The following is a 16,471-nucleotide window of genomic DNA, read 5'->3' on the forward strand; positions in this document are numbered from 1 at the left end:
TCTTTTTTTCAGATAATAAATTGACGTCAAGTCTTGAAAATTATTCGAGAAGAATTGTTGCAGCGTGCCACAGGCACATGGCTATCTAAACTGCGAACCTTACCCATTGCTGAGCAAGGCCTTTATCTTCTCCGACGAGTAAAGGAGTAAGGACAAGGTGTTGACACGTGCCAAACTCCGGGGGATTCACGTGTGAGAAACACCACGTGACATGAACTAACACCACGTGACATGAACAAACACCACCTCGATCCACCATGTCTAAGCACTGATTCCGCTGAAAATAAAACAAAAGAATGATTACCTGAGGACCCCAGGCTATTATGTTCATTATATATATATATATAATAAAGATTTGGCGGAATGACAGGCTGAGCGCGGCCCAGTAAAAGAATGAAAAAATGAATGTTTGAAGACTCATCTTGCAGCTTCCAGCAAATATCTCAGAGTCACTATGTCAACATTCTGGTTCCTAGTAAAAATTGATTCACTTAGGATTTTTGAGATTTTAGAATCACTTTTCCGCCAATGTAGAGTCTTAATACACCGAATTAGATCACTTTCAAACCCTCACAACCCTTTCACAAAAGTTGGGGCGAGCAAATATGATAGGAATACCGCTCATATTTGGTGAAGTAGCATGGAAACAAAAGTGGATATTTTAGCCAGATATCCACCCAGACCACCGACCCTTCCCGCCTTGTAATAATATAAGAAATATATACACGGACCATATCATGATACAGCTATATAATAAAACATCTCATAATCATATTGCATCAATAGGTATAGCTCATAAAATCAGTATTATATTCCAGTTAATTACTTTAACAATCTAATCTAATTTCTTCAGCTACTGCAAATTTGCAGGGCTTGAACCTCCATTACTATATGATACATTACTTTATCATATTTTATTTATCTAAGGTGTAGTATTGCCAGATCCCAGTTCAATTTGTAACGAAGTTTTATATTAACAGGAAACGATGTAACATAGTCGATATATTTTAATGTTGCCATGGGGTGGCAAGTCCTCATACGACATACATCCGCTACATCGTAGTCTGTTAGTTTCATTGCGTCTTAATATAGCTATTATTGCAACGTTTCATTAATCTGTGCTTCTTTTTATTCTGTAATATCCGGATCGGAATATTATTAATTGTTAGTCGCATTTTTGTAATGTTTCTGGGGCAAGATTTGTAGTTTGGAGTTCGGCGAGAGTGCCGCGAGAGTGCTGCGAGAGTGCTGCAGGAGTGCCGCGAGATTGCTGCGAAAGTGCCGCGAGAGTGCCGCGAGGGTGCCACGAGAGTGCCGCGAGAGTGCTGCGAGAGTGCCGCGAGAGTGCCGCGAGAGTGCCATCGGGATCCGAATGTATGACCCACTTCTTTTTGATTTGAAGAAATCATATTTCACAGCTGGGGGCTTAGGAATCTAGGTAATCTGGGGGAAATATTTTCAAACGGTTCTATTTTAAGAATAAAATAATTTGTTGCTGAACTCTGTAAAATTTGAAAAGTATAAAATAAAACATTGTGTGCCATACCGTTCATAAAAAATACAGCTTTTGATAGATACCAATTCAAAATTCATGCTAGATTGGAATGCTACCAATATGTATTGTGCTATCGTAAATTCTGTATAAGCTTATCCAGTGCAGGAGGAGGATCAGGAACCACTGTTATCGGGCCGTTGATGACACCTCTTCTCCAAACCTCATGGTCAATTACACTTTGCATGGTAGCAATGCCCCCCTCCCCCCCCCCCCCCCCCAATTGCACCTTGCAGGGTAGCAATGCCCCCCTACCCCTCCCCCCTCCCCCAATTGCACTTTGCAGGGTAGCAATGCCCCCTCCCCCTCCCCCCAATTGCACTTTGGAGGGTAGCAATGCCCCCTCCCCCCCCCCCCCCCCTTCTAATAGAGATCGTCGCGGTGTCGTACGCGTAACGAGGTAAAAATCTTCTGCACAATCTGAATTACATTGTTTCTGCAGCACAGCTTACCGCATAGCCTAATTGTAAATAAAAGTAATGTAATTACACTTTAAGTTTACACTTTAATGCGCTAGGCTATAAGTGTTACAACCTAATAATACAGTTTTACTGTTACACAGAGATCCGTTTAGTTTTACCGTGCTGTCCTCGGTCCTGGCCATTGTTTTAACGTTTAAATCCTGCTCTGTAACGTTATTGGCCCCCTAATTTTACCCGTTTTTGTCTTTTACCTTTTCATCATACAGTCTTTCATGAAAGACAATTTCAGATTTTTTTCTGAATAGACTCAGTTTTTGATGTTGTCTAATGTTCCTTTTAATTGTTATTTGTAGTTAACTAGAAAGATGTAATGACACGTGAAGATGGAATAGGATTTAACAGTGGACTGGATTAGAGAGATAAGGAAGTAACGAACTCCAGATGGATTTTAGACAAATAATCTTCATCATATGTGTAGGTAAGATCAACCTCAAATTGAATTTTAAGGTTCGCGGGGATTTTGATTATGGGTAAATAAATTTGTTTACCAGTACCAAGGAAAGCAAGTTTCTGAGTGAACATTTGAGAAGGTATAATTTTACAATTTTCATCTACATTCAAATATGTATATATATATTCAAATATGTATATATACATGTTATATATAACATAAGCTGTCCCTTCCCAAACACCATTATAATTTAAATGAAAAATGTAATTATTTAAAATAAACTGACTCATAAAAATTGCCAGGAAATTTAACCGCATTAAAGCATCGCATTAAAGCATCGGCGCAACAATGGATACCTCTAGACACCGGAGAAGTGATCGTCAATCTTAGTGACATGTCCTCCGACTCAACCCAATTCAAAATAACAACAAAAAGCCGTCTCGCTGCTTCCGACAAAGTAGCTATTGACTTCCTGTCGGGTGGGTTTGAAAAGATGGGCAGCTTAACAATCGGACCTGAAGGTCTCAGATTTGAGATATCGTGTTCCGGAGAGCTCATGGTGGATTATTACCAAGAGGGGGTTATCCAACCGGGGGAGTGGTCCTTTCAAAAGGTCGGGGATATGCTGATAATCCGTTATGATGGGGGAGATTTCTACGTGTTAACGGCTGATGACGACTGTTTGAATGAGGAGATCAGGGCGATAGAGTTTGAGGAGTTGGTAGATGGGGCTTCTGAGGTCTACTCAGGGATGGTGGTAACAGGTAAGCAGGACAGCCGAACAGGTTGTTTTAATCTTATCAAAGGTTAGCATGTCACCAAACGAGTTATACTTTTAGATTGGAAACTCAAGTCACACCATGACGGCTGTTTTATAGTGAGTAGTGAGTTTACTACTGCAAAATGAAATGGAATTTTAGAATGACCTCTAATATTGTTTCAGATTGTTAATTTTGCATGAACTGCTGCATGGTGAAAGAGCACTTCTTTGTCGACAATAGTGAGAAATCGTGAAATTTTATTACAAATCGTGAAAATTCCCATAAAATATAATCACGAAATGACCAAAAATTTATCAAAAAAATCTTATCTTTAAAGTGTCTTTTATTTTTTTAAAAACAACTTTTTAACAACTGCCTAAAGCGTCATCGTCCCTACAGGAGCATGTGACCCAGGCTACATAGTAACTCCCAACGGAGCCTGCCTCCGCTGCCCTATGGCTTCTTTCAGCACCTCTGGAACTGACACGGCTTGTACCGCGTGTCCTGATAACAAGTACTCTTACCCTGGCTCCACCTCCCAGGATGATTGTGAGTTTTTAATATTATGTAATAAATATCTGGAAAAAATTACATATAATAATATATGACGTGTAATTTTTATGTGATATCTAGATATGTAAGATTGTTACCGTTTAGAGTTTGGTTAAATATTCCCCTATAAAAATTTTGCACAGACAAACGGGATGAATAATATACTCGGACGATCCTTAACGTCATCAGATGATAATCCTTGCATCATATCTCTAAAAAAGTCTTTTTTTCTCTGTTTCATTTCCAAGAAATCATTCTCAGGAGCTACAGTCTGAAAGAAAGTCTAATTTCTTAATCGTTAAATTGACCAAAACCCATAATCATGAGTAGAGTGGACCGCTGCCAGTGTCTCACTTTCGCTCGCTTTTCCCATTCATTCACAGCTTACGAATTTTAATAAGTTTCGATTAATTACATAAATCATATGCTGTAAAAGTCTCTTAGGTTGCTTTCGGGTCGATACCTACCTAGTATTTCGGGATAAGGGTGGTAGTTAGTGTCCAATTAGCTGATGTTTATTGAATCTGTATTGCCGAGTACAGCTGGTTTCGGGTAGTTCTTCTTAATCTATTACAATTGTAAATGAATGATGGCGGGAATCGAAAGACATAGTGTTTCGTCCTATTAGGACTCATCAGTATGGCTCAATTCATCAGGGTTGATTTCTGCTGATGGCGGGAATATATATATATAATATATAATATATATCGTCTCGCTTTATATATAGTAAGATTACTCAATCTCAACGTTTACAGGTAACGATAAAGTCACTTTTGACGAATTGGTGTCTGAACAAGTCCCTTCAACGAACACGATAGCGTATAACGCTTTCTGGGACCTAAAAAAAGACGTGTCAGTCGTTTTCAGAATCGACCAAACCGAACATTCTATATCAGATTGTGACGTCATGATAGCTTTTGAACGAGTTAGTTTGGAAATAGACATATCGAAGTCGAATTTGTTCAAGGGTGAAGTGGAAAGATCTCTTACGGCCGTTTATGATCAAAGGATTGCTAAATCAATAACGGTGAAAGATCAGAATGTTTATGAGATATCCGTGCATTTTGAAGAAGGTATGATTACGGTTACAGTGCCCGCTGATGATGGAAGTAGAACAAAGAAGATACAATTTCAGAGAATTGAACCAAGTGACCTGATAAACTCAGGATCTAAAAAGATAAACGTAGCAGTTTCAGACAACCAGTGCCTGAACTTCCTAGATGCTCAGAGCGAGATAATGTTAGTTGAACCTACTCCTGAACCTGAGGAACTTACAGAAACCCCACCTACTGATGATCCAGACCTTGAGAAAGTAGAGGCAATGTTGTGTGAGGCTACGTATTACCACGACTGTGAAAATATTAACTTGGAGCTAAACGTACCGTGGGCAGAATTCGATGTGCATAGCCTTCAAATCAGCAACATTTCAGCGGGAAGAGGAATCAAGATCACAGCTGACAACTCCAAAAGTTACGTTGTAACCGACAAGTTTACTGACTCTAACTTCCACGATGGAGTTTCTGTTCCAGGTCTCCACATGGAGAGTGAAGGTGGAACGAAGCTCATAACACTGGAGTATATTGAATACCAGAAACCAAAAGTTAGGGGATCCGACCGTACCCCTGTTAACAGAGCGCCCCCGGACCTGACAGAGAGGGAGGGGGAGGACGAGAGTGAGTTCTCAATGAACTATGATATAGAAGAGGAGGAGAATGAGGAGGTGAAGGAGCTTATGTTAAATGATGTGGTAAACTTTGAGGATCTTGAGGATCTTGAGGATGAAGATGATAGAGAAGGTATAGATGGTGATGGAGATGATGATAAAGTAAAGGTATGGAGACCGAAATTCAACAACACTAAAGTCCCCGTCAAAGTTTTCACGGAAAAGGCTAAGAAATTCAAAGAACAAGATGACGATCAGGCTGTAGGTAACTTGATGGGGTACCTTGCACATAACGGTTACATCGACGTAGGAGTGAACAAGAATCACAACAAAAAAGCAGAAAAAGAAACAGGAGACAACAAAGCAGCGTCTGTAGCTGCAGATGCTGTTGTGGATGAGGATGCTATGATAGAGACGGTCAAGGCATTCCAAAAATTTAACGGTTTCCCAGAGACAGGTGAGCTGACCGAAAAACAGTCACAAGTGCTGTCCTTACCACGGTGCGGAAACAGAGACACATCTTACAAAGACGAGATAGAGGCATTTACTTGTATTGAATCAGATGCCATCATAGAGAGTGACATGGTGCGGAACCCTTGTGCGCTGGATGAGGATAGTTTCTTGGACATGTGCTCACACTTCCCCAACGATTTTGTCAAGCCTGCACACAAAAAGGAAAATATCAAAGATTTCGTGTGGGACAAAGGGTATCATTTCGAAGCTGACTTGGATTTCAGTAAGAGTAAAAAGAGAAACTCGCACGTTGGGATTGCGTTCAATTACGAGAATTCAACCAGGACGTCAGATTATGTCTTTATCCAGTACGAAAAAAGAAACAGTAGATTGGTGTTCACACAGGGAACATATACCAGAGGAAGAAGGAAGACTGTCAAAAAAATTGACCTTGACAAGTGTGTCGAACTTGACAAAGATCAAAAGCGTTTGAAGCAGTTTAAGGTAAGGGTGACAGTCGGGTCAAATACAGAACGGACAGCTTCTGTCGCGGTCAATGGACTCAGGATCTTCCGCTTTGACACCGTCATGCCAACCAAGTCGTCCGTGTACACTTTCACCCTCGGTGGAAGCAACTACAGGCAACACAAGGTCAGTGTTTTCACGGCACGGATATGCAGGAGAAACATTTTGTATGAAGGGAACGAGGGCTTAAATCTGGATACGGACATTGAGGACGTTGAGGGGAAGCTGTCCAGGAAGAAGAGATGGTCACACTCAAACTTTAAGTGGTATCCTAATGGTAAACCTATCTCTTATGCCTTCACTAACTACAGCTCGCATCTGGGTATGTATAATGTATAATGTATAATGTATAATGTATAATGTATAATGTATAATGTATAATGTATAATGTATAATGTATAATGTATAATGTATAATGTATAATGTATAATGTATAATGTATAATGTATAATGTATAATGTATAATGTATAATGTATAATGTATAATGTATAATGTATAATGTATAATGTATAATGTATAATGTATAATGTATAATGTATAATGTATAATGTATAATGTATAATGTATAATGTATAATGTATAATGTATAATGTATAATGTATAATGTATAATGTATAATGTATAATGTATAATGTATAATGTATAATGTATAATGTATAATGTATAATGTATAATGTATAATGTATAATGTATAATGTATAATGTATAATGTATAATGTATAATGTATAATGTATAATGTATAATGTATAATGTATAATATATAATATATAATGTATAATGTATATATGTAGACTTGATATTATTTTTGCATATCAGGGTGCGGTAAATCGGGTAATTGCATAAGTATAATTTTTGCATAGTTGGGCGATTCGCCGATTCAGCTAAATTTTAAAATGCATTCAGGGAATTTGGTGTTTTTATAATATTGACTATGCACACACATGTACAGCATTTAGTTTGTGGAATATTGAAATTCAATAATAATCTACTCAAATTATCGGGTAAGTGCACCAATTTTTATTGCAGGAGAAGAAAAAACTAGAAAAGTGGTAGAAGAAGCTCTTCAGGTTTGGTCATCTCGCGGTTTTGAATTCAAAGAAAGTAAACCAGAGTTTGCAGATGACGCACAAATTGTTTTTATGTTTATGAGGGGACGCCATGCAGATGGACTGAAGTTTGATGGGAAAGCCCTAGAAAAAGGCCATGCTTTTGTACCGGTTCATGGTGAAATACATTTTAACGATTTTGAGTGGTTTTCGAGTGACGTAAATGAAAGTGGTGATTTTACAAGCTTGAAGTATGTTGCTATGCACGAGATTGGACATGCTGTAGGGATTAGTCATTCGGAGGTGAAAAATGCGGTAATGGCTAAAGAGTTAGTGTTTTCTTTTTCTTTTTTTTTTCTCTTTTCTTTTCTCTCTGTTTTTCAATTTGTTAGTGAGTGTCTTTTAATCATTAGAAAAATGGCTGTACATCAAAGAAATGATTAAATAAGATAATTTAAAACTTTAATCTGTGGAAATAATACGGTCAACACTTCGTTAACTCCGATATATTTTTAATTACATTCAGCTCACTAAACTTCTCTTTACTTAAATTTAAACATCTTATTTCCAGATATCCCGGACAAAACGCTTTCAGTGTAAATGAATTGGATATTGATGATACCACCGCGATAAAAGCTCAATATGGTGAGTTGTGCAATGTTCATTTTATCAAATTGATCAATAAATATTGAGAGTAAATAATTCTATCCCCTCAACTGAACTTTGATAGACCAATGCGTATTATATAATTGTATAAATAAACTTGCGCAAAGTTTCTGTTTCTCACTAGTGAGAGATTATTTAAAAAATAAATAATCTCTCCCGGTTTACAATCAATCAATCACGATACTTTAACCAATTATAAATCAATTAACAAATTAACCAATTAACCGAAAAACCAATTATATTTAACTAGAAACCCGCTAGTCGAAAGCTTTGTTCGAGGAAATTTTAAAAATCAGTTATGTTTTAATTTCTCTTCATCATACAGCTCTGTTATACAGTAGACATAATGGAATTTATCTAACAATGGCGACAGCGTTGTTAGTATTCGGATTCCCAAAACGATACTTTTTACCGCATCAAAAAATACCAATCACAACCAAAGTTATGAATATAAGTCATAGCGTGAGCGTAAATGTGAGCTAGTTTTGAAATTATGACGTAGCATACAGCATAACAACGCGCGTAGTTAAGATGTTCTTGCTCGCGCACGTGCATTTTAACGTTGCTACGCAACAGCGCAGTAAACCTTTGCTAAAATAACGACATTATTCTAACGGTTATTTTACCTCACTTCCGACGTTAATTATAAAAAATCTAAAGCCTAAATCAAAATTCTAAGAATGCTATAGCCTATTCCTATCCTTTTTCTACAACCCTGCTAAAAATGGCGAGGTTTCAACTCCATTTGCGAGCTGGGTTTGATTTCACCAGAGGGTCTTTTTGAGGTCGATTTTCGGTGTTTTTTCTTCTATGTCCCCGTTGCCGGGGAAATTTCGTCAAGTTTAAATTATAGTATTATATTTAATTATATTTAATTAACTAATCCTCTTCAGCTGAGATGATAACACAGGAGACTGCACTGCTAAGTATAAATTACGAAGAAATCAGGGGCCAACATCATTTAGACGACAACTACATCCCAAGACTCCCAATACCGACTGACTGTCTGAACAGTATAGAGGCCGCGTTTTATCTTTACGGCCGAGAAGGATTAGAAAATTCGGTATACCTGATGGCTCATGGTTATGTTTGGGTGTAAGTATCTTGATTTTTTACTGTTTCTATTTCATATTTTAATGATTTTTCAAAAAAAAAAGATATATTGGTAATTTATATCATTCATATTTTCTCCCTCGCAGATTTAATCCAAACACTAAAGAAATGCTACCAGGATATCCTAAACGGTTAGGTTTAGTGTTTTACGGAGCTCCTGCTCAGATTGATGCTGCATTCGACAGTAAGTTTCACTTTCACTTTCACTTTCACTTTCACTTTCACTTTCACTTTCACTTTCACTTTCACTTTCACTTTCACTTTCACTTTCACTTTCACTTTCACTTTCACTTTCACTTTCACTTTCACTTTCACTTCAAACCCACGATAATAAAAGGTTTAACTTTTGCTTTGGTGCAATCTCAACTAACAATTTAAAGCCAAATTTCATACGTTTAAAGATGTGCATGTGTGTATGAGTTTTTACGGATATATAATATATAAATGTATAGTGTTCGCCTTATTTTAAATAAAAATATATTTATATATATAAATAAAAATTATTCTAGTCAGAATCATAAAAATTTTTAAAAACGTGGACAAAATTTTAAATATTTAAAAAAGAAAACTATAAAATCATAAAACTATACACTTCAGCCGGAGCACTAATCCATCTCATAGCTGGAAATCGTGTTATCATCTACAAAGTGACTGATGGTGCGATATCGTATAATATTGAAACAACTCTCCAAGACCTCTTCGGGATAACTGACAAGATAAAAGCTTCCTTTAATAACAAAAAGGTGGAATGTAGTGGAAATTCAGACACTAACTGCATCAAGACAACTCTTGTAGTTGATGCTGAGACGGAAGATTCTAAGTACTATGAAGTCATTTGGAAAAAAAGGGTAGGTTTATTTAAAGTCTTCTGCGTGGTTAGATTTCTTACTTCAAGAAAAATGTTTGTACACGAATACTAAAAAATGGGCAAGATAACTGATATTTTCTTTTTTAAAGGCAATAATGATCTCAGGGAAAAAAGTTCGAAAACATTCTGGGTGGTCAAGGAACCAAAGTTATCGGAAGTGCACTGAAGAATAACTTATTTGGGGCTTCATACGAGTACACTAAAGATGACGGCACCACAGAGGTCATGATTTTCCAAAGACTCGGCAGGGTAAGTGAAAGTGAAAGTGAAACTGAAAGTGAAACTGAAACTGAAACTGAAACTGAAACTGAAACTGAAACTGAAACTGATATTACTGAAACTGAAACTGAAAGATAGAATAAAATATTAAGTTTTAACTTAATTCAATTAAATAACTTAATTCAAATTAAATAACTTAATTCAATTACTTAACTTAATTCAATTACTTAACTTACTCATAAACACTCTCCTTTTAGACAATGAGAAGTAGAGTTATCTTCCCGGGAGTTAATTACGAGGAGAGAGATGGCTATTTTGACGTACCTGGGTATTTCTCTATTGTTGGATGGTGTGTAGACGCGTGAATAGTGAATAGATAAGTAAAACTGAAACTGAAACTGAAACTGAAACTGAAACTGAAACTGAAACTGAAACTGAAATTAAATAAACTTCTCTATTGTGGGATGGTGTGTAGAAGCCACTGTAAATGAGGATTAAGAATAAATCATGGGTTCTTATTTCAGTAGATTAATTTTCCTAAAATGCTGGTTTATTTTTAGAATTATGGAATTTTTTCAGATATTACTGTTTTTATTATAATTTGGTACAATACATGTGCACAGTGCAACCTACATGTCTGATGTCCACTCATGCAACTTTTATAAGCTTTTTAAATCTTTCTTACGTCTTCAATATATTTTTAGCTTATGTTGCAACCTTAACGAGTTGAAAAACAGTTTCAGATCTTTTTAACAAGACGATGTTGTTAGTGTCTTTATCATAAAATATTTTATTCGTTGGTACATCAAATTTTCACAAATATTTTCTGATTTGATCATAATTGCATGTCGGGAATTTATAAATCACCACAACTAGTTTCTAATGCATTCTCAGACTTGATATTTCTTAGTTTAATCTGGTCCCATTGAAACGACCACCAGATTATTTTACATCCGTATCAAACTTATCTATTTGTGCAGATACTGTCAAACTAGATTCCGATGCAATTTCTGTTTTCATTGTCATTGGAATCTTTTAATTCATGTTAATAACCTGAATAAAGCCAGCTTTTAGAGTTAGATGCTACCTTATGTCTATTATCTCGTTACAACGTGGTATATTTTCAAGTAAAACTCGTGATGTTATAGATGCAAAAGAATAATGGCACATATGACATATTGATATATCACAACTTTACTTCAGCTGCGAAATGCTGACCTTTTATTGCTCGCAATCACAATAGAATACATTACAATCTCGGAAATTGAAGGGAAAAATGTCGCGGCAGTGATATAATATGGACTAATCCATTTATAAAAAAGATGGACCTTTACTGATAGTTGAAATTCGACATATGACGTCATCTAGCGTCATCTAGCGTCATCTAGCGTGAAATATCGCCAGATGATGATAGATGACGCTAGATGACGCTAGATGACGCTAGATGACGCTAGATGACGCCAATTAGCGACATTGTCGCTAAGTGCACGGCACCTTTCGAATGTCGCTATCTAGCGCTATCTAGCGCTATCTAGCGCTATCTAGCGCTATATGACGCTATATGACGCTATATGACGCTAGATGACGCTAGATGACGCTAGATGACGCTAGATGACGCTAAGCACGCAGCACTGACGCCAGGCGACAGATAGCGCTATTTTCATAAAAATTCTAGGGACGACATCTAGCGTCATCTAGCGTCATATGTTGCCGCGACATCTGACGCTATCTGACGCCATCTAGCGATATCTGACGTCATCTGACGACATCTGTCGCGACGACATCTGACGCAGGCGACATCAAGCGCTGGATAGCGGGATAAGTCAGTTTACGACAGTTCACGCTATCTAGCGCTATATAGCGCCAGATAGCGCTATATAGCGTCAGATGTCGATGCGACATATAGCGCTAGATAGCGTTAGATAGCGCTAAATAGCGTTAGATAGCGCTAAATAGCGAAGAATTTTGGGTCGTGACAGTCCAGGCTATTTAGCGCTAGATGTCGCTATCTAGCGCTATATGTCGCTGCGTCAGATGTCGTCGCTACATATAGCACAAGATATCATATCCTATCACAGTAACAGTAATCCTAACTCTGTGTGTGTGTGTGTGTGTGTGTGTGTGTGTGTGTGTGTGTGTGTGTGTGTGTGTGTGTGTGTGTGTGTGTGTGTGTGTGTGTGTGTGTGTGTGTGTGTGTGTGTGTGTGTGTGTGTGTGTGTGTGTGTGTGTGTGTGTGTGTGTGTGTGTGTGTGTGTGTGTGTGTGTGTGTGTGTGTGTGTGTGTGTGTGTGTGTGTGTGTGTGTGTGTGTGTGTGTGTGTGTGTGTGTGTGTGTGTGTGTGTGTGTGTGTGTGTGTGTGTGTGTGTTTTACTGGGACCGTAAGCGCAGCCTGTCTTTTCCCACCCAATATTTTTTGTTATTTTTATTTTATATGAAAATTAATTTTTACTGTGTATGAAAATCACAGTGCTGGCAAGCACGAGCGGTGTCTTTATTGGGGGTATACTATGTACCCCCTTTACTATTGTACCCCCTTTACTATTATACCCCCTTTACTATTATAACCCCTTTGGTACTCGTCGGAAGCCTCTTTCGTGCACGCGAAGCGTGCACTCCGGCCGGAGGCGGCGGCCGAAGGCCGCCGCCTCCGGCAGGAGTTTTTCAGGCATTAAGACTCATCGAAAGTCGTTCAGCAGATTTATTTTTAGTTCAAAACATTCTAATTTGATGTCAAAGATGACAGGAATAAAAAATAGTTATGTTGAGATTTTTAAGAAATTTGCATAAAATACTCGCCAGCACTGTTATACGAAATTCGGTAAAAAACCCAAAATCGCCATATTCAGGTGCCTTAAAAACCATGTTAAAATTGAGTTAGAGATCAGAAATTTTTCAGGGCGTCTAGACGTTGACCAAATCGACTGCAAAAAAAGTTTCAGGTTTCAGGAGCATCGGGAAATGGGTTTTCTAGAACCCCTGTTTTACGATAGATTGTCGTGATATATACATACATATATATATAATTCGAACAATTGAAACAAATCAAATTGGCGGGCAAACGATCCGTTTCATGATATGTATAAAAACAATACCAATCATCAGTGCTAAATAGAATAATGAATTGTAGCGCTATGACATGTTGCTCCTTTATAAAATGATTTTTATCGATCATGAAACATTTTCAAAATTATCAAAATTTACAAAATTTCCAAAAAAACAGTTTATTGTGTCCGTCCCAATTTTAAAATTGTCTATGAAGTAAGGTAGTAAGATATCTTTGGCTTTTAAAGTTGTACTTGTAAACTGCATTGGCCTTCGTGTAGTGGTAGAGGAAAATTCTTTACTGAGTTCCGTGAAGCTGGTAGAATTAGGATCCGTATTTGAGAGTTAATTGTTGATTCTGGTTATCAAACGAGAGTGCTCAACAACGACGAGTCGAAGGAGCATAATTAATAAATAGTTGTTGTTTGGTTTCCCAAAGAGAGTGCTCGACTGCAGTTAAGCAGGAGCATTATAATTCGAACAATTGAAACAAATCAAATTGGCGGGCAAACGATCCGTTTCATGATATGTATAAAAACAATACCAATCATCAGTGCTAAATAGAATAATGAATTGTAGCGCTATGACATGTTGCTCCTTTATAAAATAATTTTTATCGATCATGAAACATTTTCAAAATTATCAAAATTTACAAAATTTCCAAAAAAACAGTTTATTGTGTCCGTCCCAATTTTAAAATTGTCTATGAAGTAAGGTAGTAAGATATCTTTGGCTTTTAAAGTTGTACTTGTAAACTGCATTGGCCTTCGTGTAGTGGTAGAGGAAAATTCTTTACTGAGTTCCGTGAAGCTGGTAGAATTAGGATCCGTATTTGAGAGTTAATTGTTGATTCTGGTTATCAAACGAGAGTGCTCAACAACGACGAGTCGAAGGAGCATAACTAATAAATAGTTGTTGTTTGGTTTCCCAAAGAGAGTGCTCGACTGCAGTTAAGCAGGAGCATTATAATTCGAACAATTGAAACAAATCAAATTGGCGGGCAAACGATCCGTTTCATGATATGTATAAAAACAATACCAATCATCAGTGCTAAATAGAATAATGAATTGTAGCGCTATGACATGTTGCTCCTTTATAAAATAATTTTTATCGATCATGAAACATTTTCAAAATTATCAAAATTTACAAAATTTCCAAAAAAACAGTTTATTGTGTCCGTCCCAATTTTAAAATTGTCTATGAAGTAAGGTAGTAAGATATCTTTGGCTTTTAAAGTTGTACTTGTAAACTGCATTGGCCTTCGTGTAGTGGTAGAGGAAAATTCTTTACTGAGTTCCGTGAAGCTGGTAGAATTAGGATCCGTATTTGAGAGTTAATTGTTGATTCTGGTTATCAAACGAGAGTGCTCAACAACGACGGAACTCAGTAAAGAATTTTCCTCTACCACTACACGAAGGCCAATGCAGTTTACAAGTACAACTTTAAAAGCCAAAGATATCTTACTACCTTACTTCATAGACAATTTTAAAATTGGGACGGACACAATAAACTGTTTTTTTGGAAATTTTGTAAATTTTGATAATTTTGAAAATGTTTCATGATCGATAAAAATTATTTTATAAAGGAGCAACATGTCATAGCGCTACAATTCATTATTCTATTTAGCACTGATGATTGGTATTGTTTTTATACATATCATGAAACGGATCGTTTGCCCGCCAATTTGATTTGTTTCAATTGTTCGAATTATAATGCTCCTGCTTAACTGCAGTCGAGCACTCTCTTTGGGAAACCAAACAACAACTATTTATTAGTTATGCTCCTTCGACTCGTCGTTGTTGAGCACTCTCGTTTGATAACCAGAATCAACAATTAACTCTCAAATACGGATCCTAATTCTACCAGCTTCACGGAACTCAGTAAAGAATTTTCCTCTACCACTACACGAAGGCCAATGCAGTTTACAAGTACAACTTTAAAAGCCAAAGATATCTTACTACCTTACTTCATAGACAATTTTAAAATTGGGACGGACACAATAAACTGTTTTTTTGGAAATTTTGTAAATTTTGATAATTTTGAAAATGTTTCATGATCGATAAAAATCATTTTATAAAGGAGCAACATGTCATAGCGCTACAATTCATTATTCTATTTAGCACTGATGATTGGTATTGTTTTTATACATATCATGAAACGGATCGTTTGCCCGCCAATTTGATTTGTTTCAATTGTTCGAATTATAATGCTCCTGCTTAACTGCAGTCGAGCACTCTCTTTGGGAAACCAAACAACAACTATTTATTAGTTATGCTCCTTCGACTCGTCGTTGTTGAGCACTCTCGTTTGATAACCAGAATCAACAATTAACTCTCAAATACGGATCCTAATTCTACCAGCTTCACGGAACTCAGTAAAGAATTTTCCTCTACCACTACACGAAGGCCAATGCAGTTTACAAGTACAACTTTAAAAGCCAAAGATATCTTACTACCTTACTTCATAGACAATTTTAAAATTGGGACGGACACAATAAACTGTTTTTTTGGAAATTTTGTAAATTTTGATAATTTTGAAAATGTTTCATGATCGATAAAAATTATTTTATAAAGGAGCAACATGTCATAGCGCTACAATTCATTATTCTATTTAGCACTGATGATTGGTATTGTTTTTATACATATCATGAAACGGATCGTTTGCCCGCCAATTTGATTTGTTTCAATTGTTCGAATTATAATGCTCCTGCTTAACTGCAGTCGAGCACTCTCTTTGGGAAACCAAACAACAACTATTTATTAGTTATGCTCCTTCGACTCGTCGTTGTTGAGCACTCTCGTTTGATAACCAGAATCAACAATTAACTCTCAAATACGGATCCTAATTCTACCAGCTTCACGGAACTCAGTAAAGAATTTTCCTCTACCACTACACGAAGGCCAATGCAGTTTACAAGTACAACTTTAAAAGCCAAAGATATCTTACTACCTTACTTCATAGACAATTTTAAAATTGGGACGGACACAATAAACTGTTTTTTTGGAAATTTTGTAAATTTTGATAATTTTGAAAATGTTTCATGATCGATAAAAATTATTTTATAAAGGAGCAACATGTCATAGCGCTACAATTCATTATTCTATTTAGCACTGATGATTGGTATTGTTTTTATACAT

General features: G+C 36.7%; 1 protein-coding gene across 1 annotated transcript; it reads left to right on the forward strand.

Annotated features, from left to right (window-relative positions):
• Positions 1-2,319: 2,319 nt before the first annotated feature.
• LOC134824202 (uncharacterized) lies at positions 2,320-11,243 on the forward strand. Its single transcript, XM_063835978.1, has 11 exons — positions 2,320-2,452; positions 2,728-3,189; positions 3,586-3,735; positions 4,494-6,701; positions 7,408-7,756; positions 7,999-8,072; positions 8,987-9,188; positions 9,293-9,390; positions 9,804-10,054; positions 10,180-10,323; positions 10,551-11,243. The coding sequence occupies exons 1-11, from the start codon at positions 2,416-2,418 to the stop codon at positions 10,656-10,658; spliced, it is 4,083 nt and encodes a 1,360-aa protein (XP_063692048.1). The 5' UTR covers positions 2,320-2,415; the 3' UTR covers positions 10,659-11,243.
• Positions 11,244-16,471: the final 5,228 nt, after the last annotated feature.

The sequence above is a fragment of the Bolinopsis microptera genome, chromosome 12, assembly GCF_026151205.1.
Source record: "Bolinopsis microptera isolate Bmic1 chromosome 12, MBARI_Bmic_1.0, whole genome shotgun sequence".
NCBI classification, from domain to species: Eukaryota; Metazoa; Ctenophora; class Tentaculata; order Lobata; family Bolinopsidae; genus Bolinopsis; species Bolinopsis microptera.